Source organism: Antechinus flavipes, chromosome 2, assembly GCF_016432865.1.
Source record: "Antechinus flavipes isolate AdamAnt ecotype Samford, QLD, Australia chromosome 2, AdamAnt_v2, whole genome shotgun sequence".
Classification (NCBI taxonomy): domain Eukaryota; kingdom Metazoa; phylum Chordata; class Mammalia; order Dasyuromorphia; family Dasyuridae; genus Antechinus; species Antechinus flavipes.
In genome coordinates this window covers 181,361,711-181,386,389 of record NC_067399.1, presented here as the reverse complement: position 1 = coordinate 181,386,389, position 24,679 = coordinate 181,361,711, and the positions used below count along the sequence as shown (strand labels likewise).

General features: G+C 33.3%; 1 protein-coding gene across 1 annotated transcript in view; it reads right to left on the bottom strand.

The window, feature by feature from the left end:
• The window catches only part of CSMD1 (CUB and Sushi multiple domains 1), a 2,716,069-nt gene that overhangs the window by 2,257,848 nt on the left and 433,542 nt on the right, over positions 1-24,679 (bottom strand). The window contains exon 2 of the mRNA XM_051975995.1: positions 1,729-1,945. Within this exon, the coding sequence (XP_051831955.1) occupies positions 1,729-1,945 (217 nt within the window). The remainder of the gene's footprint in view (positions 1-1,728; positions 1,946-24,679) is intronic.

Genomic DNA, 24,679 nt, shown 5'->3' with positions numbered 1-24,679 from the left:
CCTCAGTTTGTCCAGTTGTTTTCTGACTAATTGGTGTTGCATAACAGATGAAGGATTGTGCAGGAGGATGGCAGAAATCCTGGTCCATAGATTTTTTTGTATATATAATGTAAAGAATACCCTACTTGCTTATCACTATAATAATGCTTCAAAGTGTAAAGCTGAATGGACTAAAATTAAGGGAATGGTAACTAGATTTATTCTAATTAGAGAATATTTCCACTAGGAAATGGATAATAATGGGTTAGGAGCATTTGGATAGAATGCCTATCAAACAAATTTATAATATTATCTTGTTCCCTTTTCTAGCATTCCCTCTTCCTCCCACAACTATATGCCATTTGCTAGTTGAATGAGTGAATAATATGACTTAAGATTTAGAAAAGGGAACCAAAGTGATACATATCAGAACTTAATGTTTGGGAAGAATCCCATCAAGGTTCTACAAACAGGTCCAATCTTATGTGAAAGGAGTCCAAGCAAAGACTCCAAATTTCATTAAGCAATGGAATGACATGAGACATCTCCCTCAAAAAAAAAATGTTCTATTTGTTTGAGGTCAAACAAAGAATTGTAAAGAAATAGCATTCTATAGAGCTAAGCTAATTTGTCTTAATGTTAATACAAGCCAAATGTTAATATAACCTAGGAGAAACTGGAAGGCTCTAAGGCAAATTACAAGTAAATAGTCATTATTTTAAAATATACTAAAAATTGCTAAGACAAAAATTACTTATCATTTTCAATAACAATAAAATAGAAATGAAACATAATAGCTACATAGTTTTCAGTACCATTTATTAGGACTTTATCTTTTCTGACCTATTTTATATTATATGTCCATCCACTATTGTATTTTCTATGAACTACTCAGGCAAAATATCAATAACTATGTCCTTACCTAGTCAGTATAATTAAGCTTGTCCAGTATCAATTCCCCTTTTGAGCCATAGGGTTTCTATAAAGTCCACACAGATTTCCTACAAATTCAGTAATTAAAGCAAATCTCAAGAACTCCCTTTCAAACAAGAGGTTGAAAGTTTAGATTACTCCCTCTAAAATAGAGGGATATTTAAATTTTAAAATGGAGCATTTTGCTGAAAGAAAAATAGATGTAATGTGGTCTGAGATTCATCACTTTTCATTATTAATAGTAAATCCAAGATGCTTTCTCAAGTTAAAGGTTTTGGAATCCAAACAAAAAAATGGATACCATGAAGGATAAAATAGAAAAGAAGATCCTAGGTATGGTTAAAGAAAAGCCATTTCAAACCAAAGCTAGTTTCTTGGCAACTTCTCCTTCCTTCTACATTGTTCTGGTAAAACATAGCACTTCAATTTATGCAATCATCTGTTTTCTTTCCTACTCACTCAAAATTTACCTAAAAATAAAACCATGTTAAGTACGTTTTTTCAATTGTCTTGACGATATTTATATTTAGTTTACTAGGGAAAAAAAAAACACTTCAAACCAGGAAAAAAAGTATAAGCAATTATGTTACTTTTCATATTGTTAATTTTGGGTTTTAAATTCTGACAGCTTAAATCTAGGATTGGTAGTGTTATGGCAGCTTTTTGTATGTATAGCTTCTCTTTATAACTGACACTTGTTATAGTCTTTTAAAAGAAAAATTCTAATTGTTTTTGACATGAAGCAAAACAAAATAATAGCACATAGATGCCAAATAGTTGATACCAAAAGGGAAAATATAGGTAGGTGTACATTACCTGACTTTTAAATTGCCCTGCTGTGGCTGTCCATCATAAATTGATAAAATATCAAAATCTTCTTCAAGAGCAAATGTATGAAATGACAACTGTATTCTATTCCGTTCTCCAGTGATAATGATCCATGTGCAGTTGGCATAGTTTGGATAGCCATGAGGAAATCCTGGACTTTCAATAGTGCCATTGGGACCTTGGACTAATCCTCCACAGTTTTGACCTAAAAAAAACAAACAAACAAACAAAAAAACAAAACAAAACAAACAAAAAAAAAAAAACAGAAGAATAAAAATAAAGACCCATATCAATTACAGCCCTTTTATATGACATTTTTAAAAATTTTTGTTTCAATTTTTTTTTATTTAGCTTAATATAACCATATTGTAACCACATTGTAACCAATGTTGATAGTTATAGAAGGATCTTAAATTTTGATTTCATTTAAGAGATGTGTGTGAATTTCCCCCAATAATCTATCCTTAACATAATATAGCTTGGAAAATTGCCTCAGGAGCATAAATGTCAAGTGATTTCACTAGGGTCACATAGCTATTAAGTATAAGAAACAAAATTTTAATCCAAGTTCTTCTTGATATTAAATTTATCTTTTAACCTACTAATTTAATGAGATTTACATTCTGATTTTATTATATAGTTATTACTTAATTCAAGATTACAATGCTACTAGTCACTAAGGATTCTAGGATATAAGGGTGAAAGCACACAAAAGGCATGGGGAAAGGGAGGGAGGGAAATAATAAATAAAAATGCAGAAACAAAACCTTTAAAATCATATATTCTTCAAAATTGGAAAATACATTAGCAAGCATTGAGTTCAAAATCTTCACACTAATAGTATTGAGAGTCCTGAATGAGAATATTATCCTGTTCAACCTAAAAAGTCATTTCTTCAACTTTAGGATCATTAGTTATAATAATGAGTAATATATTTTCCTTCTCTTTTTATGTAGCCTCAGCATTTAGTTCAATGCATTAGAAAAGATAGTTGTTGATATTAATTAAATTAAAGCAATTAATTAAATAAAAATATTGTATAAGATGATTCATAACCTTGGATGCATACACATTCAATAGTAATACAGGACAATGTGTAATAAATATTTAAACTGTATAGTAAAAACAGGGCAGGTAGATGGCATAGCACATTAGGCCTGAAATAGGGAAAACTCATGTTGAGTTTAAATATGATCTCAGATACCCATTAGTTATGTGACCTAGGAAAATCTTTTTGCTTTGGTTTACATATCGGTAAAATAAGCTAGAGAAAGAAATAATAAACCACTACTATATCTTTTTTTTTTTTTTTTTTTTACTAAAGCATTTAAGGTTAAGTGACTTGCCTAGAGTCACACAGCCAGGAAGTATTAAATGTCTGAGACCAGATTTGAACTCAGGTCCTCCTGAATTCAGAGCTGGTGCCGTATCCACGTTGCCCCACCACCACCACTATATCTTTGTCAAGAAAATCCCAAATAGGGTTGGGAAGAGTTGGGCATAAGTAAAAAATAATGAACAACATTGGGAATAATCTGAATTGTAACTATAATGAGGAAATGATTGATTGACAAATATATTAATTTAACAATAGCTGTGAAGTATTTAATACATCAACTCCTATAAAAGGTAAAACAATTAACTAGGCACTAAGGAAGATACTTTAATTTCAAAATCACTAGTGAGTGGAGCCAAGATGGCGGAGGGGACACATGCATTTTTCTGAGCTTTCCTGCTTCCCTCACATTATTTACAAAATTCAGCCTCTGAATGAGTGCTTGACTGTCAGAACCAACAAATATTGGGAGTGCAACACATTATTAACAGAAGATAATCTCAAAATTCACTAGAAAAGGTCTGTTTTTGCTCATGCGTGGGGACAAATGGGGCTAGGCCAGGTGCATATTCAGGCAGATAGGCAGTGAGAGCATGGAGAACAGCTCATGCTGAGCAGACCCAAAGGGGCGGGGTGTGGTCTTTGCCAGAGGAAAATCTGTGGGGAGAACTCTACCACACTGTCAGCTACTTTGTTCTGGCAATAAGCCAGTAGATCACCAGAGAAGCTATAAACACAAAGGGTAAAGTTTATAACCTCAAAATGCTAGAGTCTCTCAGGAACCTGGGCATGCCCACCCAGCACTAGGAAGAACTCAGCATGATCTCAGCTTGCAACTGCTAATCCCAGTGCAGCCATTACTATCACACTACCACTTAACTGCCACTTCCTGTTGTCTGTAGAGGCAGCTTGAAAATACTTCATTGCGCTAGAAGCAGACCACAGCATTTTTTGTTTTTAAAATGAGTAAAAAGACAAAGTAGGCTCTAACTCTAGATAGCTTCTATACTAAAACAGAGCAGATTTCAAATCCTGAACAGACTAAAAACAATTTGTCTCTAGATGAAAATCCAAAAGTAGATATAATCTGGTCATTATCACATAAGTATCTCATAGAAAAACTTAAAAAGGCTTTTAAAAGAGAGCTAGAAGAAAAATGGAGAAAGGAAAGGGAAGTTTTGCAAAAGAGTGTGGGTAAGGCATGTAACTCATTAAAAGACAGAGTGGAAAAAGAAAACAATTCCCTGAAATACAGAATTTGTGACCTGAAAAAAAAAAAAACTAACTCTTTAAAAAATAAAATTGGTGAAATGGAAAAAAAAAATCATAAAACAACAACTCACTTAAAAACTCAATTGGACAATTACAGAAAGAAATTTTAAAAAGCAAATGAAGAAAATTAATCAGAATTGTACAAGTGGAAATGAATGACTTGAGGAGACAAAAAGAATCAATCAAGCAAAATAAAAAAAAAAAAGAAGAAGAAAGAAAGAAAGAAAGAAAGAAAGAAAGAAAGAAAGAAAGAAAGAAAGAAAGAAAGAAAGAAAGAAAGAAAGAAAGAAAGAAAGAAAGAAAGAAAAAATAGGGAAAAAAATGTTAAATATCTACTTGGGAAAACAACAGACCTGGAAAACAGATCTAAGAGAGATAATCTCAGGAATATTGTGCTCCCTGAAAATCATGATTAAAAAAAAAGAGAGACTAGACACTATTTTTTCTGGAAATCCTCAAAGAGAACTGCTCAGATATCATAAAATCAGAAGGGTTAGGGTTATCAATCACCTACAGAAAGAGATCCCAAAATTAAAAATCCAAGAAATATTGTGGCTAAATTCCAAAACTATCAGACCAAATAAAAAATACTACAAGCAGCCAGAAAAAAACAATTCAAATACCAAGGAGCCACAATAAAGATTACTCAGTATGTAGCAGCATACACAATAAAGCATCAAAGGACCTGGATCCTGGTATTTTGAAAGGTAAAGGAACTTGGTATGCAGCAAAGAATAACTTACCCAGCCAAAATGAGTATTTTCCCCCCAGGGAAGAAGATGAATATTCAATGAAATAGGTGAATTCCATTTATTTCTGACCAAAAAAGACAGAGCTAAACAAAAAGTTTGACCTCTAAATACAGGACTCAAGAGAAGCATAAAAAGGTAAAAAGAATTCTTGAAAACTGTATTTTTGTTATTGGTATCCATAAAAAGTACATGTATAATTTGGTTTACTGTTACAATATAAAAAATGATCTACAGGTGGAAAGGAAATTATACCAGAAAAAGGGAAAAATGGAGGTACTACATCTCATGAACAGGCAAAGGAAACTTATTATATCTGAGGGAATAAAGGGAGAGGGATGAACATAGTGTGAATCTTACTCTCATCAGAATCGGCTGAAAGAGAAAATATTGGACATATTTGGCTTAAAGAGAAACTTCTCACACCTACTTGAAAAGTGGGAGGGGAAAAGCAAAAAGGGAAGGGATAGGATAAATAGAAGGGAATACAAAATTAAAAATGGAGAGGTTTAAGAAAAGGGCGGGGACTCTACAGGGGATGGAGGGATCCTAAAGAGGGAGGGCTGCTTGAGGCAAGTGATGCTCATAAGTTTAATACTGGGGAGGGGGATAAGGAGAAAAGGAAAGAGAAGAGCATAATATAGGGTTAACAAGATGGCAGGAAATACATAATTAGTAATTTTAACCATAAATGTGAATTGGGTAAACTCCCCCATAGAGCAGAGGCAGATAACAGACTGGATTAAAAGCCAGGTTCCTATAATATGCTATTTAGAGGAAACACACTTGAAGCAGTGCTATACATACAAAGTAAAGGTAAAAGGCTTCAGCAGAATCTAATATGCTTCAATTGAAGTAAAAAAAAAAAAAAAAAAAAAAAAAAAAGCAGGGGTAGTCATCCTGATCTCAGATCAAGCAAAAGCAAAAAAAAAAAAAAAAAAAAAAAAAGATCTAATTAAAAGTGATAAGGAAGGGCACCATATCTTGGTAAAGGATAGCATAGATAATGAAACAATATCATTACTAAACATATATGCACCAAGTGGTATAATATCGAAATTCCTAAAGGAGAAGTAAAGTGAGCTGCAAGAAGAAATAGACAACAAAACTCTAATAGTGGGAGATCTCAATCTTGCATTCTCAGAAATACATAAATCAAACCACAAAATAAAAAAGAAAGAAGTTAAAGAGGTAAATAGAACACTAGAAAGGTTAGGTATGATAGATCTTTGGAGAAAACTAAATGAAGACAGAAAGGAATACACTTTCTTCTCAGGAGATCATGTAACCTATACAAAAATTGACCATTCATTAGGACATAAAGATCTCAAATTCAAATGCAGAAAGTAGAAATAGTAAATGCATCCTTTTCAGATCATGATGTAATACAAATAATATTCAAAAAAAAGTCAGGGGAAAATAGACTAAAAAGTAATTGGAAAGTAAATAATCATTCCTAAAGAATGATTGCATGAAACACCAAATTGTAGCCACAATTAATCATTTCACACAAGAGAATGACAATAATGAGATGACATACCAAAATGTATAGAATGCAGCCAAAGTGGTAATAAGAGAAAATTTTAGATCTCTAGAGACCTACTTGCATAAAATAGAGAAAGAGAAAATCAATGAATTAGGCTTGCAATTAAAAAAGCTAGAAAAAAAGCAAATTAAAAACCCCTGATCAAACACAGAAATTGAAATTCTAAAAATAAAAAGAGAGATTGATAAAATTTAAAGTAAAAAAAAAAAACAACTACTGAATTAACAAATAAATCTAAGAGTTGGTTTATGAAAACAAAAAATTAAAAAAAATAGATAAATCCTTGGTAAATTTGATTAGAAAAAGGAAAGAGGTAAATCAAATTGTTAGTCTTAAAAATGAAAAGAGAAAACTTTCCACTAATGAAGAGGAAATTAGAGCAATAATTAGGAGCTATTTTGCCCAACTTTATGCTAATAAATTTGATAACTTAAGTGAAATGGATGAATACCTTCAAAAATTTAGGTTGCCCAAATTAACAGAAGAATAAGTAAATTTTTTAAACAGTCCCATTGTTGGAATCCTTACTAACTGCTAACTAATTAGAGTTGATCTAATCTTACAAGAAGATGTTTTGGGCAGAACCTGAAACAAGGTACTAAGTAGAACTAATTAATACAAGGCTTGTGTTTACACCTTTACTCATTGGAGTTCAATGAGTTCACACCTCCCTTGAAGCTCTTTGGGCCAGAGAGCACTATGGGAGAAAACCCACAATCCCTCTCTTGAAGGAGCATAAATAAAGCTTCAATGGGCCAGTCAAAGAAGTTCTTCAGAGTGAAGAAGCTACAAGTCGAGATTTCACCAGAATGACATGAAGAGTGGAGCTTGCTGGAGGCTGAAGAAAGCAGAGGCAGAGGCTGAAGGACCAGACCTTTGGATTTGGCGACATTCGGAGAGAGCTCTTGGAACCAAGCAGAGAGATAGGCCTCTAAGCTAACCGGGCTATATTGGAGATAATAAAAGATCTGAACTTTTATCACCTGGCTGCGTTTTAAGAAGAAAAAGCTCACAACATCCCATGTTAGAAAAAGACATAGAACAAGCTATTAATCAGCTTCCTAAGAAAAAATCCCCAGGACCAGATCGATTTACATGTGAATTCTACCCAACATTTAAAGAACAATGAACTCCAATGCTATATAAAGTTATTTGAAAAAATAGAGAATGAAGGAGTCCTATCAAATTCATTTAATGACAGACATGGAAATGATACCCAAACTAGGTAGGATGAAAACAGAAAAAGAAAATTAAAAAACCAATCTCCCTAATGAACATTGATGCACAAATCTTAAATAAAATATTAGCAAAAAGATTATAGAAAATCATCTCCAGAATAATATATAATGACCAAGAAGGATTTATACTAATAATGCAGGGCTGGTTCACTATTAGGAAAACTATTAACATAATTGACTATATCAATAACCAAATTAACAAAAACCATATGTCATCTCAATAGATACAGAAAAAGCATCTGATAAAATCCAACACCTGTTCCTATTAAAAACACTAGAGAGTATAGGAATAAATGGACTTTTCCTTAAAATAGTCATAGCATCTTTTTAAAACCATCAGTAAGCATCATCTGAAATGGTGATAAACTGGAACCATTCCCAATAAAATCAGGTATGAAACAATGTTGCCCACTATCACCATTACTATTCAATATTGTATTAGCAATGCTAGCTTCAGCAATAAAAGAGGAAAAAGAGATTAAAGGAATTAGAGTAAGTAATCAGGAAACCAAATTATTATTCTTCACAGATGATAAGATAATATAATTAGAGAATCCCAGAGATTCTACTAAAAAAGCTATTAGAAATAATCCATACATTTAGCAAAGTTTCAGGATACAAAATAAATCCACATAAATCATCAGCATTTTTATACATCACCAACAAAATCCAACAGCAAGAGATATAAAGAGAAATTCCATTTAAAATAACTGTCAATAGTATAAAATGTTTGGGAATCTCTGCCAAGGGAAAGTCAGGAAGTATATGAGCAAAACTACAAAACACTTTCCATGCAAATAAAGTCAGATCGAACCAATTGGAAATATAGTTCTCCTGTTTAGGTCGAGCAAATATAATAAAGATGACAATACTATCTAAACTAATCTATTTATTTAGTGCTATATCAATCAGACTCCCAAGAAACTATTTTAATGATCTAGGAAAAATAACAACAAAATTTATCTGGAAGAATGAAAGGTGAAGAATTTCAAGGAAACTAATAAAAAATCAAATGAAGGTGGCCTAGCTTCTCTCTAAAACTATATTATAAAGCAGTGGTCACCAAAACCATTTGCTGTTGGCCAAGAAATAAACTTGTTGATCAGTGGAATAGGTTAGGTTCACAGGACAAAAAAGTCAATAACTATAGCAATTTAGTGTTCAACAAACCCAAAGACATCAACTTTTGGGATAAGAATTCACTATTTGACAAAAACTGCTGGGAAAATAGGAACTCAGTATGGCAGAAACTAAGCATTAACCCACATTTAACACTATACACCAAGATAAGATCAAAATGGGTTCATGATCTAGGCATAATGAATGAGATTATAAATAAATTAGAAGAACATAGGATAGTTTATCTTTCAGACCTATGGAGGAGGAAGGAATTTGTTAACAAAGAAGAACTCGAGATGACTTCTGGGGGTGGAGCCAAGATGGCGGAGCAGGCACACACGACTCTCTAAGCTCCTCTCCTTCCCCTCATAACCAACTATTTAATCCAGCCTCAAAAATAGCTCTTCACTGCTTAAATTCATGAAGATGAGAAGCACTACAACTTACCAGCCAATCCGGAAGCTCGCCAGGAAAGGTTTGTCCTGAGGGGCCAGGAACAGACTAGCACAGGCAGCGAGAGACTAGCATCCTGAGCAGACCAGGGGTGGGGGTGATCTCTGTGGCTAGAGAAGTTATAGAGATGACTCTGCTATAGACTAACTACTCTGCCTTGACTACAAAGCAGTAAACTGGCAGAGAGATTAATGCCTGAAACAAAGGGTCCTCTAAAAAATGCCAGAACCTAACGAGATCTGGCTGTAACCCCTCAAACCCGGAAGTGACTCAGGCAGACTTAACCGCAGCCCTTCGGCCACATCCTGCAGTTCGGGGCTTTTGCGGGGGCAGTTACAAATCTGCATGGCATGGGGCAAAGCCTGGGTAGCCTCTGATCGGCAGAGTGGGGGGCTCAGCCTGGGGCAATAGAACCTCCCCAGCTGACTGTGCTTTGGGGCAGACACTTCCCAGTCCCTGCAAATCCATTCACTGCTCAGCTGCTAATACCCACAGCCCCAGGGCAGGGTTTGCTTTGGGGCAGTGAAACTCTCACTGCTAAGTGTCTAGCCCCAGGGCAGTTGTTATCTCACACAGCAGGAGTTCTTTGCAGGGCACTTTCCCAGCCTGGCCCTGCGGGCCTGAGTTACTTTCAGGTGGGGAACTCTTTCCCAGAGCATTCCAGTACCTCGCTGCTTTTTGTAGCCAGCTGGCAGGACAGCTACCCATCCATATACTTTTCACTGCTCTGCAGAGGAAGCTGGTAACCTCCTGGCTCTGAAGGCAAACCTTACAGTCTTTAACAAAATGAGTAAAAAAATCAAAAGAACGATTGATAGTTTCTACACAGAAAAAGAACAGCTTTTCAACCCTGAAGAGACTAAGAGCAGACAGTCTCCAGACAATTATTGGTCTCCAGTACAAAAGGCTCTCCTAGAAGAGACTATTAAAAACCTTAAAAGAGAACTAGAAGAGAAATGGGGAAAGGAAAGAGAAGCTATGCGAGAGAGCAACAACTTCCTAAAATGTGAATTGGAAAAGATAAAAAAAAACTCCCAAGAAGTGCAGGGAAACAGAATTTGCGAATTGGAAAAAGAAAATAACTCACTAAAAAAAAAAAAAAAATAGTGAAATGGAAAAAAAATTCCATAGAGCAAAACAACTCAATTGGACATATACAAAAAGAAGTAAAAAAAAAAAAAAAAAAAGCTAATGAAGAAAATAACTCACTAAAAATCAGAACTGAACAAATAGAAATGACTGATTCATTGAGACATCAAGAATCAGTCCAGCAAAACCAAAAAAATGAAAGATTGGAAAAAAATGTCAAATATTTACTTGGAAAAACAACAGATCTGGAAAATAGATCTAGGAGAGATAACCTGAGGATCATCGGACTACCAGAAAATTATGATGAAAAAAAGAGCTTAGATACTATTTTACAGGAAATCATCAAAGAGAACTGCCCAGAAGTAATAGAAAGAATTCATCGAACACCTTCTGAAAAAGACCCTAAAATAAAGACTCCGAGGAATATTGTGGACAAACTTCAGAATTTTCTGACTAAAGAAAAAATTTTACAAGCAGCCAGGAAAAAACTGTTCAAATACCAAGGTGCCACAATAAGGGTCACGCAAGATCTGGCTGCCTCAACATTAAAGGATCGAAGGACCTGAAATCAGATATTCCGAAAGGCAAAAGAACTTGGAATGCAGCCAAGAATAAACTACCCAGCTAAGCTGAGTATTTTTTTCCACGGAAGAAGATGGACATTTAGTGAAACAGAGGAATTCCATCTGTTTCTAAGGAAAAAACCAGACTTAAACAAAAAATTTGATCTCCAACAACAGGAATCAAGAGAAGAAGAAAAAGGAGAAACTAGACAACATAGTAAAGTAAGAGAATACAGTTCAACCCAACTCCTCCTACAACTACTTCAACAAAGATGAGAAATTGAAGGATACACTGCAAGACTCAAGTGTTTCATTCAAGTCCTCTATCTTCAGAGTCGATGTTCTTTTCACGTGCCATTGTGCTTCCCATGGTCAGGCACACTGTAACATGCCCTTGACTCCTGTGCCTCCAAATCCTGTATTTGGAGTGACCAAATAAATATCTCCTCCCCAACCCACTCACAAAAAAAAAAAAAAAAAAAAAAAAAAAAAAAAGAGATAGAGCACAGGACCTGGAGTCAAGAAGAACTGAATTCAAATCTAGCCTCACATCTTGCCTAGCCCTGGACAAGTCATTTTACCTTTGACAAACTGGATCCACTGGATCCACTAGGGAAGATCTCTGCCAAGAAAAGGCCAAATGGGGACAACAAGGGCTGGACAAGGCTGTCACAACTGAGCAACAACCAGAGAGAAGTTTTCCTGATGCCAGGACCAGCCTTCTAGCCACCGTGCCACCCAAAATGCCCTTATTAATATGCCTATTAGCAACCTTTGTGTTATATATGTTTATTTTAATATGTGCCTATTAACACTTTTATGTTATATATTATGTGTTAATTTTAACATGTGCCTATTAACAATCTTTGTGTTATATGTTATATATTAATTTTAATGTGTGCCTATTAACAATTTTGTATTATCTTAATTTTTAACATATGCCTATTAAAATTTTTTGTTTTATTAAAAAAAATAAAATTAAAAAAATAAAAAATAAAATAAAATATCAGGGTGATTTTCCTTTAAAAAAAACAAAAACAAAGAACTTGAGATCATTATTGACCACAAAATAGAAAATTTTGATTATATCAAGTTAGAAAGGTTTTATACAAACAAAACTAATGCAGACAAGATTAGATGGGAAGCAAAAAACTGAGAAAACATCTTTATAGTTAAAGGTTCTGTTAAAGGCCTCATTTCAAAAATAGATAGAGAACTGACTCAAATTTATGAGAAATCAAGCCATTCTCCAATTGATAAATGGTCAAAGGATATGAACACACAATTTTCAGATGATGAAATTGAAACTATTTCTACCCATATGAAAAAGTGTTCCAAATCATTATGGATCAAAGAAATGCACATTTAGAAACTATGAGATACCACCGCATACCTCTCAGATTGGCTAAGATGACAGGAAAAGATAATGATGAATATTGGAGGAGATATGGGAAAACTGGGACACTGATGCATTACTGGTGGAGTTATGAATGGATCTAATCATTCTGGAAAGCAATTTGGAACTTTACTCAAAAAGCTGTCAAACTGTGCATATCCTTTGATCTAGCAGTGTTACTACTGGGCTTATATCCCAAAGGAATATTAAATAAGGGAAAGGGACCTGTATGTGCCAAAATGTTTTTTGTAGTGGCTAGAAACTGGAAATTGAATGGATGCTCATCATTTGAAAAATGGCTGAGTAAGTTGTGCTATATGAATGTTATGGAATATTATTGTTCTGTAAGAAAGGACCAGCAGATATAATTCATTTCCAATTGATTAGTGATGAACAGAACCAGCTACATCCAGCAAAAGGACACTGGTAAATGAGTATGGACTGCTTGATTTTTGTTTTTCTTCCCAGGTTATTTTTACCTTTCTAAATTGGAATTTTTGTGTGTGCAACAGGAGAACTGTATAAATATATACACATATATTGTATTTATGATATACGATATCCATGTTTAATATGTATGAAACTGCCTGCCATATAGGGAAGGGGGTGGAGGGGAGGAAGGGAAAAGTTGGAACAGAAGTGATTGCAAGGGTCAATGTTGAAAAATTACCCATGCATATATTCTGTCAATAAAAATCTACAATATTTTTTAATTATTTAAACTAATTTTAAAAGAAAGTTTAAAAAAAAAATCACTAGCAGGATGACTACAGAGAGGCTTGGTGAGACTTACATGAACTGATGATAAGTGAAATGAGCAGAACCAGATCATTATAAACTCCAACAACAATACTATATGAGGATCAATGCTAATGGAAGTGGCTATCTTCAACAATGAATCCAAATCAGTTCCAATTGATCGGTAATGAACATAACTAGCTACACCCAGTGAAAGAACAATGAGGAATGAGAGTGGACCACAACGTAGCATTTATACGCTTATACTTATTATTTTTATCTTCTTCCTAAATTTGATTTTTCTTGTGTAGCAAGAGAACTATATAAATATGTATACATATATTATACTTAACATACACTTTAAAATATTTAACATGTATGAGACTACATGCTGTCTAGGGGAGGGAATAGAGGGAAGGAGGGGAAAAGTTGGAACAGAAGTTTTTGAAAGGGTCAATGTTGAAAAATTACCCATGCATATATTTTGTCAGTAAAAAGCTATAATAAAAAAAAATCACTGACACCAGAGTAGAAGATGAATTGAAGAAGGGAAATATCTGAAGCAGCAAGACCAATTAAAAGGTGGTTGTTGTAGTGTGGAGAAGAAGTAATGAGGACCCTCACTAGTACAGCAGTCATGAGAAGGGAGAGAAAGGAACATGTGCATGATTAAAATGACAACAATATGTATAACCTATAGCAGATTGCTTGTATCTTGAAGTAGGGTGAGATAAGGAAGGGAGGGAGGAAAAATTTGGAACTCAAATTCTTACAAAAATGAATGTTGAAAACTATCTTTACATGCAAATGAAAAAATTAAAATACTATTGACATTTTAAAAAAAGAACGTGTAATTTCATAAATATAGCAAATTCCCCTACAGTTATGCATATGAAAACCTCTCTACACTCTTATCAAACTGTGTATTACCTATCTTTTCTCATAAATATTCCATAGATAATAAATCAAACATATCATAGGCCTACTGACTCCTTTAATATTTCTGCATCAGGATAGCACTTTTTTATAATTCTTTTAAATAATTGTTAATCTCTTTTTTATTCTTAGATATTTATTATATCTTATACATATGTATAATGCACATGTATGTTTATATATATGTATGTACATATAATTGTAGATGTTTGTGTGTATATAAAGTTAGATCAAAGTTTGTTTGATAGGTTTATTTTCACATCAATGTGAAATGTTCACATCAACCCCTACCTTCTCTATTATGAGTTGCTAGATTATTTTCTTCCATAGAGAATATACCCAAAATCTTGAGTCTTTCAACACTGCAAGATTTTGAATATAACACTCAAGCTGTCTCTTTGTTATTATTCATTATAGCTATGTAACTTTTTTTGTTCATAACTTGTTCTTGATGATATTGTTTTATATCTTTATAGATTTTAGAGAAAATTGCAATCAACTATATATGCAAACTTAAGGGGAAAAATCATTACACTTCATTAAGTGTCCTGTCTTGAGTTCAACCAACCAATTAATAAACATTTTTTAAAAAGAATATGTCTCTGGCACTCTATGTTCCTGAGAACACAAAGAGTCAAAAGCTAAATCCCTGCCCTCAAGAAACTTTCAATCTAATCAGGGAGACAAATGCAAACAAAAGTAAGGTGAATACAAGATAAATAATTCTCAAATCCTTAACAGAGAAAAGGTATCAGAATCAACAGATTTTAAAAAGGCTTTCTGTAGAAAGTGGGATTTTAATTGACATGGAAAGGAAGCCAGTTAAATCAATAGTAAGAGTTAAGGAGGTATAGTATTTCAGAGAAAAGGGATAGCAAATAAAATTCCTGGAGCTTAGAAATGAAGTTTGTTGAACAACCAGGCCATAGGTATCATTGAATAGTTCATGTTGGGTAATAAGGCATGAGAATAGTAGGAGGTATGAAGCATTTTGACTATCAAACAGAGCATTTGTATCTGATCATGGAGCTAATAGGGAACCACAGGAGCTTATGAAGTAGGAGAATGGCATAATCAGACCTGTGTTAGGAAAAATCACTTTAGTGACAGAAAGAAAAATAGATTGGGGTGGGGAGAAACTTGAAGTAGCATTTAATTACAGTTGTTCAAATGTGAGATGGTAAGGTTCAGATGTGAGATGAAATGGTACACTAAAGAAGTGTAGTGGAGAGTAGGCATAAGAGATGCTGCAGAGGTCAAAACGACAGGTGTTTGCAATAGCTTGAATGTTAGGGGAAAGGGAGTTAGATAGTTTGACTCAAGAACAACTTCAAGGTTGCAAGAGGGAGGAACTGTGAGAATATTGCTATATTCTAATTTAATAGGAAGATAGGAAGGTAGAAAGTTGGAGGGAGGGGAGAGATAATTAGATCTCTTTGGGGTATATTTAACTTAAAATGTCTATTGGGCATTTTATGTGGGACTTTATTAAAAAGCAAGTGAAATCAGCTAGATCTTGAAGATTAGAAAATAATTGAAAAATCAAAGTAAAAAGAATACATTCTATACTTTTCAGTTTGAAATTAATAACAGAAAAACATAAATTCATCAGTAAATATCAGCTATTCTATGAAAAGTAGTTACAACATAAACTCATAATAGGTGGTATTATTATCTCCATTTTACAAATGAGGAAATCAAGATAGCAGAAACTAAATGTCTTCTTCAGAGTTACATGGGTTGTAAGTATTTGATGTCAGATTTGAATTATAGACTTCCTGCCTCCATGTTCACTGATCTATCCACTATAACATTTACCTGCTTTCATTGATAAATACTTAGAGACTCCTAAATTTGAATTCCTTATCTTTTTTATTTTGAGTTGTCAATCTCTCTATATTGTATCTAGGCCTTGAACACAGGTGATAAATGAATGCTCACTGACTTGAATTGAAAATTCTTATCATTTGTGTCTGCTTGCAAAGCACAGAGTTTAGTACATAATTAGTGCTTAATAAACTTTACTTGAATAAATTGCTATTGAACTGAATTGTATCTTAGACATCATATAGATTTACACACATGACCTCAAAAAGTTTTGGAGCCTGGAATATTTCATAAGAATTGCAAACAGTATAAACATTTTAACACAAGTGTTATCCCTGTAGTTATTGTTAACTGAGAAGAGAAAATTATTTCAGGCTATGTTATATATTTTTATAAACATTTCACACCAGTAAGTCTCAGTGAGCCTAAATCTTTCATGATAATACTGTAAAATGCTTGTGGGAGTTTGCTAAATCTTAATAAAAGAGATTTAATAAAAGGGATTTGCTGGTTTAAAACCAAAGAACTAATAAGTAACCCATTTTCCACTAAATTTAAATCTAACAATAACATTATAACAAGTAGATATTAAAGCTGTGGGGTTTTGAAAGGTCTTTAAAGGAAATAGCTTTTCTCATTTATCTAGCAATTGCTTCACAGTAAATCAAAACAGGAAAGACATGATCATAAATTTGTAAGAGGGAAAAAAATATAAATTCATCAGTAAATATCAGCTATGCCATGCAAAGTTGTTGCCATAATAGATCCATTGTAAAGAGCTGCCTTTTCACAGGATAAATTATTTCTAAGGCATAACATTTAAGGTACATGTAGGGCTCAAATTAGAATAAAGAATTTTGCAGAAAGAATCAATTTATGCTGTTTAACAACCACAACAACTACAAAAATGATAAGCATTTGTAAAGTTCTTTGAGGTTTGCAAATTGCTTTCCATGTGTTATCTTATTTGATTCTCAAGATAACCCTGTGACGAAGCTCCCATTATTATCCTCATTTTTTGAGATGAGTAATATAAGACTCAGAGAGTCTAAAAGACTTGCTCAGGGGCACATAGCTAGTACATATCTGAAGCAGTATTCAAAATAAGTCAGATGTGCAGCATAAAATTACCTAAACTTCTGAACAAGACAGAACTAGGAGCAATAGATAAAAAACTGTCAAAGGGAAAATTTAAGATCAGTTTAACAAAAGAACAAAAGATATCTTGTCACTGTAAATCTTCAAAGAGATACTTTAGAAAATCTTTACAGAAATGTTATAGAAGGGATTCTTGGTAATGTTCATATCTGACTAAATGGTTAATAAAAATAGTAGTTAACATGTATTGCTAACTATGTACTAGGCCCTATGCTAAAAAACTTTACAAGTATTATCTCATTTGATCTTCACAATAACACTGTGAAGTAAATATTATTATGATTTGAATTTTACAGATGAGAAAAGTAAGACAAATAGGAGTTAACTGACTTGCTCAGAGTCAAATGGCTATTAAATCTAAAACTAAACTTGGATTCAGGTCTTCCTAATTTCAAGCCAATCCACTGCACCGCTTACCTGCCATTTTTAATAACTGAGATATTCTGATTTTTTGTTCATTCTTTGTAATTTCAGAACTATAAATAGTATTAGTGTTCTCAAAGGCGAGCCAATACCTACTTGGGGAATGAACTTTTTTTTTGTTAATTCAAGGAATAAATTGAATTTCTATTCAATTAATTTGATTCTTCAAAGTAGTTTCCAAAAAGTATATCATATGATAATAAAAAGAAATAATTCAGAATTCCAAAGACTTATTTCATAATAGCATCTTTGTGGTCAATTTTTGAAATACACTAAGGACAATAAAATGTTCCAAAATAGTTTTAAAATATTAAAATACATTTTCTAGGTCAGTATTAAATATTAAAGTCATTATTAAGTGATGAAATTCATCAATAAAAAAACAAAGGAAACTAGTTAATGCACCTAACTACAAGAATGGTTAATTTATCTTCAAAACAAAACCAAATACAAGTAAAGGCATGCTTCATCAACTGATTTAAAAACTTTTTGAGGGCAGATGAATAAATTGAATCTATTTGTAGTCATATGAAAAGGTGATCCAAATCACTCTTGATCAGAGAAATGCAAATTAAGACAACTCTGAGTACCACTACACACCTCTCACAGATTGGCTAAGATGACAGGAAAAGATAATGATGAATGTTGGAAGAGACGTGAGAAAACTAGGACACTAATACATTGTTAGTGGAACTGTGGATGGAGACAACCATTCTGGAGAGCAATTTGGAACTATGCTCAAAAAGTTATCAAACTATGCATATCCTTTGACCCAGAAGTGTTTCTACTGGGCTCGTATCCCAAAGAGATCTTAAAAGAGGGAAAGGGACTCATATGTACAAAAATGTTTGTGGCAGCTCTTTTCATAGTGGCTAGAAACTGGAAATTGGATGGATGCCCATCACTTGGGGAATGGCTGAATAAATTGTGGTATATGGATGTTATGGAATATTATTGTTCTGTAAGAAATGACCAACAGGATGATTTCAGAGAGGCCTAGAGAGACTTACATGAATTGATGCTAAGTGAAATGAACAGAACCAAGAGATCATTATACACAGCAACAACAAGACTATACAAAGATCAATTCTGATAGATATGGTTCTCTTCAACAATAAGATGATTCAAACCAGTGCCAATTGTCCAGTAATGAAGACAGTCATCTACACCCAGAGAGAGAACTATGGGAAATGAGTATGGACCACAACATAGCATTTTCATTCTGTTATTCTTTGCTTACATTTTTGTTTTCCTTCTCAAGTGTTTTTCTTTCTTTTTAGATCCGATTTTTCTTGTGCAGCCAGATAACTGTATAAATATATGTACATATATTGGATTTAACATATACTTTAACATATTTAACATATATTGGACTTCCTGCCATCTGAGGGAGAGGGTAGAGGAAAGGAGGGGAATATTTGGAACAAAAGGTTTGCAAGGGTCAATGTTGAAAAATTACCCATGCGTATGTTTTGTAAATCAAAAGCTATAAGAATAATAATTTTAAAAAACTCTCTGAAGGGTGGAGTCAAGATGGCAGAGAGCAAAAATGGCTTTCTGTGATCTCCTCCAAGCTCCCCTCAAATTAACAGCATATTAAGTCTATAAACTGATTTTTGGAGTTACAAAACCGACAAATAATTGGAGTACAACAAATTTCCAGAAGATACTTAGGAAGAGATTCAGAAAAGGTCTGTTTCATTTGGGAAGGGCTGGGGCGGGGGGGAGCTGCCAAGCCCAGACCACAGCATAGGGACCCCAAGGCAAAGAGCTGGGGCTGAGAACCAGGCCACTACTGTATCAGTGTACTGTGGAATCTACTATGACATTCTTAGGCTACTTTGTCCTGATTGCAAACTGGTATTTAAGCAGATTTATTGCAAAAAGCCTATAATACAAAAGGCAAAATGTGAGCCCCTGAGGCCCAGAAGAATATGGGACCTGGCCTTGTTTACCCAGCCCTGGAAGTCAGACCCAGGGAAAACTAAAGCAAATATTGCCTCTTTGCCATAAGAGCAGACCTCAACCTTTGAAAAAAATGAGCAAAAAAATAAAAAAGAACTCTGACCATAGACAGCTTTTATGGAGAAAGAGAAAAGACTTCAAATTGTGAGAATGCTAAAAATAACCTAGCTCTAGATGAAGCACACATTATAATAAGAGTTGTTCCCCATTTCACAAGGCTCTCTTGGAAGAATTCAAAAGGATTTTAAAAGAGAGTTAGAAGAAAAATGGGGAAAGGAAATGAGATCTTTGCAAGAGGGTATGGGAAAGGAAAATCTGAAATTATAAGAAAATGCCTTAAAAATAGACTTGATGAATTGAAAAAAAAAAGTATATATTGAAAAAAAAAGTATATAACGCCTCATAAAATAAATATAAAAAGAAACCAATTCATTGAAAAACAGAATCTGTAAAATGGAAAAAAAAATGCAATGAACAAAATGCTTATTATGAAAGTTCAATTGGCCAAATGCAAAAGATGATATAAAAGCTAAATGAAGAAAATAATTTACCAAAAATTAGAATTGAACAAATGGAAGTGAATGAATCAATGAGACTTCAAGAATCAGTAAAACAAAACAAAAAATGATGAAAAAATAGAAGAAAATTTAAAATGACTCACTGAAAAAGCAAATGACTTGAAAAATAAATCTAGCATAGACAGAGAAAGAATTATTGGACTTCCTGAAAACCATGATGGAAAAAAAGAGCCTAGAAATCATTTTTTTTTTAGGAAATCATCAAGGAAAACTGCTCGGATGTCCTAGAACTAGATGGTAAAAGAGCCATTGAAAGAATTCACAAATAATCTCCTGAAAGAGACCACAAAATGGAAACTTCAAGGAACATCATAGCTAAATTTCAGAATTATCAAATCATAGAGAAAACATTGCAAGAAGCCAAAAGGAAACAATGCAAATATAAAAGAGTCACAATCAGGGTTACTCAAGACCTAGTAGCCTCCACTTTAAAAGATCAAATGGCATGGAATCTGATATTACAAAAGGCAAAGGAACTTGGATTGTAGCCAAGAGTCAATCATCCAGCCAAACTGAGTATCATCTTACAGGGAAAAAGATGGAGATTCAATGAAACAGGTGGATTTCATCTATTTCTAGTGAAAAGACCAGAACTGAGTAGAAAAATTTGACCTTCAAATACAGAAGCATAAAAAAGTAAAAAGAATAGAAAGAGTAACTTTCTTTTAAAAGTTAAAAAGCTCATATTCCTATATGGGAAGATAATATGTTTAACTCTTGAGATCTGTATCTCTGTTATAAGCATACTTAGAGATTACAGGAATAATTTGATTTTATTGTGATGATTTTAAAAATAAATTAGAGGAGGAATAGCAATTCTACTAAAAGAAGAAGGAAATGGAATTAAAATGGGACAAATTACATCTCATGAGGAGGCAAAAAAGACCTATGTAATTGAGGGAAAGAGGGGACGGTGATGAGCATTGTGCAAATATTTCTTTCACCAGATTTCACTCAAAGAGAGAATATCAGACACATTTAGCTGCACAGAGAAGCTTGTTACACCTTATAGGGGAATAGGAAGGAAAGATGGAAAAGAAAGAGGGAGGCTAATAGAAGGAAGAAGAGAAGTAGAAGGGAAAAGGTATAAAAAAGGGGGAACTGAAAAAGGATCGTTTGAGGGAGGGAATGATCAGTGACAAATACTAGGGAGGATGGAAAAGGGGAAAGGAAAGAGAAAAACATAACTGGTAGTAAATAAGATGGCACGAAATATAAAGATGGTAATTTTGTTTGGGAATGTGAATGGGATAAACTCTCCTATATAACGAAAGCAGATAGCAGACTGGATTAAAAGCCAGAATCCTACAATTTGTTGTTTACAAGAAACTCATTTAAAGCAGAGTGATACATTTGATAAAAGGCTGGAGAAGAATCTATTATGATTCAGCTGAGATTTTAAAAAAAGCATTGGTAGCAATCCCTTTCTCAGATAAAGCAAAAGCAAAAATAGATCTGATTAAAAGAGATCAGGAAGGAAACTATGTCCTACTTAAAAGTACCATACATGATGAAGTAATATCCATATTAAACATATATGCACCAGGAGGTATAGCATCCAAATTCCTAAAGGAGAAGTTAAGAGAGCTGTAAGAAGAATTAGATACCAAAACTATACTAGTGAAGGATCTCATCCTTGCTCTCTCAGAACTAGATAAATCAAACCACAAAATAAATAAGAAAGAAGTTAAGGAGATAAATAGAACCACAGAAAAGTTAAGTTTTGGAGAAAAGTGAATGGAGAAAGAAAGAAAATATACCTTTTTCTCAGTTGTACATGGAAGCTATATAAAAATTCACCTTATATTAGGGCATAAAACTTTCAAAATCAAATGCAGAAAGACAGAAATAGTAAATTCATTTTTCTCAGATCAGAATGCAATAAAATTACATGCAATAAAAGGCCAAGGAAAATAGACCAAAAATTTAATTGGAAACTAAATGATTCAATCCTAAAGAATGAGTGGGTGAAACAACAAATCATAGACACAATCAATAATTTCATCCAAGAGAAGGACAACAATAAGACAACATACCAAAATTTGTAGTATGCAGCCAAAGTGGTTGATAGAGGAAATTTTATATCTCTAGATTCTGATTTGCATAAAGTGAAGAAAGAGAAGATCAATGAATTGGAGTTACAACTAAAAAAAGCTAGAAAAGGAACAAATTTAAAACCCCCAATTAAATACCAAATCTGAAATTCTGAAAATAAAAGGGGAGATTAATAAAACTGAAAGTAAGAACACTATTGAATTAATAAATAAAACTGAGTTGGTTTTACAAAAACAACAACAGCAACAAAATAGATAAGCCTCTCGTTAATCTAGATCTAATCTAGTCTAAATCTAGTTTGATTAGAAAAATGAAAGAAGAAAATCAAATTGTTAGATTCAAAAATGAAAAAGTAGAACTTTCCACCAATGAAAAGGATATAAGACCAATAATTAGGAGTTATTTTGCCCAACTATATAAATGAATATGATTAAGTAAAATGGCAGAATATCTACAAAAATATAGATTGCCCAGATTAAAAGAAGAGGAAATAAATTAAACAGTCCCATTTTAGAAAAAGAAATAGAACAAGTTATTAATCAACTCCCTAAGAAAAAAATCTCCAAAGCCAGATGGATTTACATGTCAATTCTATCAAATATTTAAAGAACAATTAATTCCAATATTATACAAACTATTTGAAAAAATAGGGAAAGAAGGAGTTCTACCAAATTCCTTTCATGACACAGATATGATGCTGATACCTAAATCACTTAAGTAGGGTGAAAACAGAGAAAGAAAATTATAGGCCAATTTCTCTAATGAATATTGATGCAAAAATCTTAAACAAATATTAGCAAAAAGATTACAGAAAGTCATCTCCAGGATAATATACTATGACCAAGTAGGATTTATACCAGGGATGTAGGGCTGGTTCAATAGAAAAACTATTAGCATAATTGACTATATCAGTAACAAAATTAACAAAAACCACATGACTATCTCAATAGATGAAGATATGATAACATCAAAATGATAGAAAAAAAAATAAAAGGATATGAACAGGCAGTTTTCAGATGAAGAAATGAAAGCTATCTGCAGATGTATGAAGAAGTGCTCATTTTTGATTAGAGAAATGCAAATTAAAACAACTGTCAAGTATTCACATCATATCTTTCAGATTTGCTAATAAGACACAAGAGGGAAGTGATAAATATTGGAAAGAATGTGAGAAAATTAGAAAATTAATATAGTATTGGTAGAGTTGTGAGCTGATCCAATCACAGTGGAAAGCAATTTGGGACTATGAAAAGGTAACTAAATGGTGCATACCTTTTGATCCAGAAATGCCCCTACTAGGTCTGTATCAAAAAATGATCATAAAAAGTGTAAAATATATACTTATGCAAACAAAATATTTATAGCAGCCCTTTCCATGATGGCAAAATATTAAAAATTGAGGGAGTACCCATCCAATAGGGAATGGTTAAACAAGTTGTTAGAATCCTATTGTTAACTCAATGGAATTGATACAGTGCTTATTGGTTCACACATTAGAGCAAATCCTTACAAGGTGATAACTCAGTGGAATTGATGGAAGCAATGCTTATGTTTGTACCTTTGAGAGTTCACACATTGGCTCACACATTGGAGTTCACAAGTTCAGGAGATTCACAAGTCAGAAATCCACAATCCCACTCTCTCAGAGGAGGAGTCAACTTTTGGGTTCACACCTTTAAGAGATCATATATAAGAAGCTCTTAGGGCTTCAGTCAGACAGTCAGTTGAAATAGACTGAAAGCTAGAAGTCAGACAGTTCGGGAGATTGACAAGCTAGAGACTGCAGTTGGGCAGAACGAAGGATTCGAAAGAGGAAAACCAAGATTCAGAGAGAGCTGGAGGCTGAAGCTGCAAGAGCTCTTGGAACTAAGGAAGGAAAGAGGCCTCTAAGAAAACTAACCGGGCTATTTTGGAAGAGATAATAAAAGATTGGATTTTAACTCCTGGCTGTATTTAAAGTGATTATTGATTTGAACTGAAACTAAGGCTGCTCCAGAAAACCTCCCCGAGAAACCTGCTTCCAGAGAATGATTATATTAAAAAAAAAAAGAAGAAGAAGAAGAAGAACACTGTACAAGTTGTGCTATATGTAATAGAATGTAGGATATGTAATGGAATACCATTATGAAATAAGAAATAACAAACAGGCATATTTTAGAAAAAAACTGGAAAAAATTCAAGGAACTGATCTAAAGTGAAATGAGAAGAACCAGAAAATCCTTCTATTTCTACCCAGTATTAGTAACATTGTGTGATGATCAGTAAAGTATGCCTCAGCTTTTGTAGGTAACACAATGATCATAGACAAGTACAAAGTATCCATGATGGAAAATGCTTTCCACGTACAGGTGAAGAACTGAAACTCTGAAAATATGAAAGCACAAATTTTCCACTTAATTAATTTTTTTCTTTTGATCTGCTTCTTTCAGAACTATGATTAATATAAAAGAATATTTTACATGATAGCACATGTATAAACTATATCAAATTTCCTACTA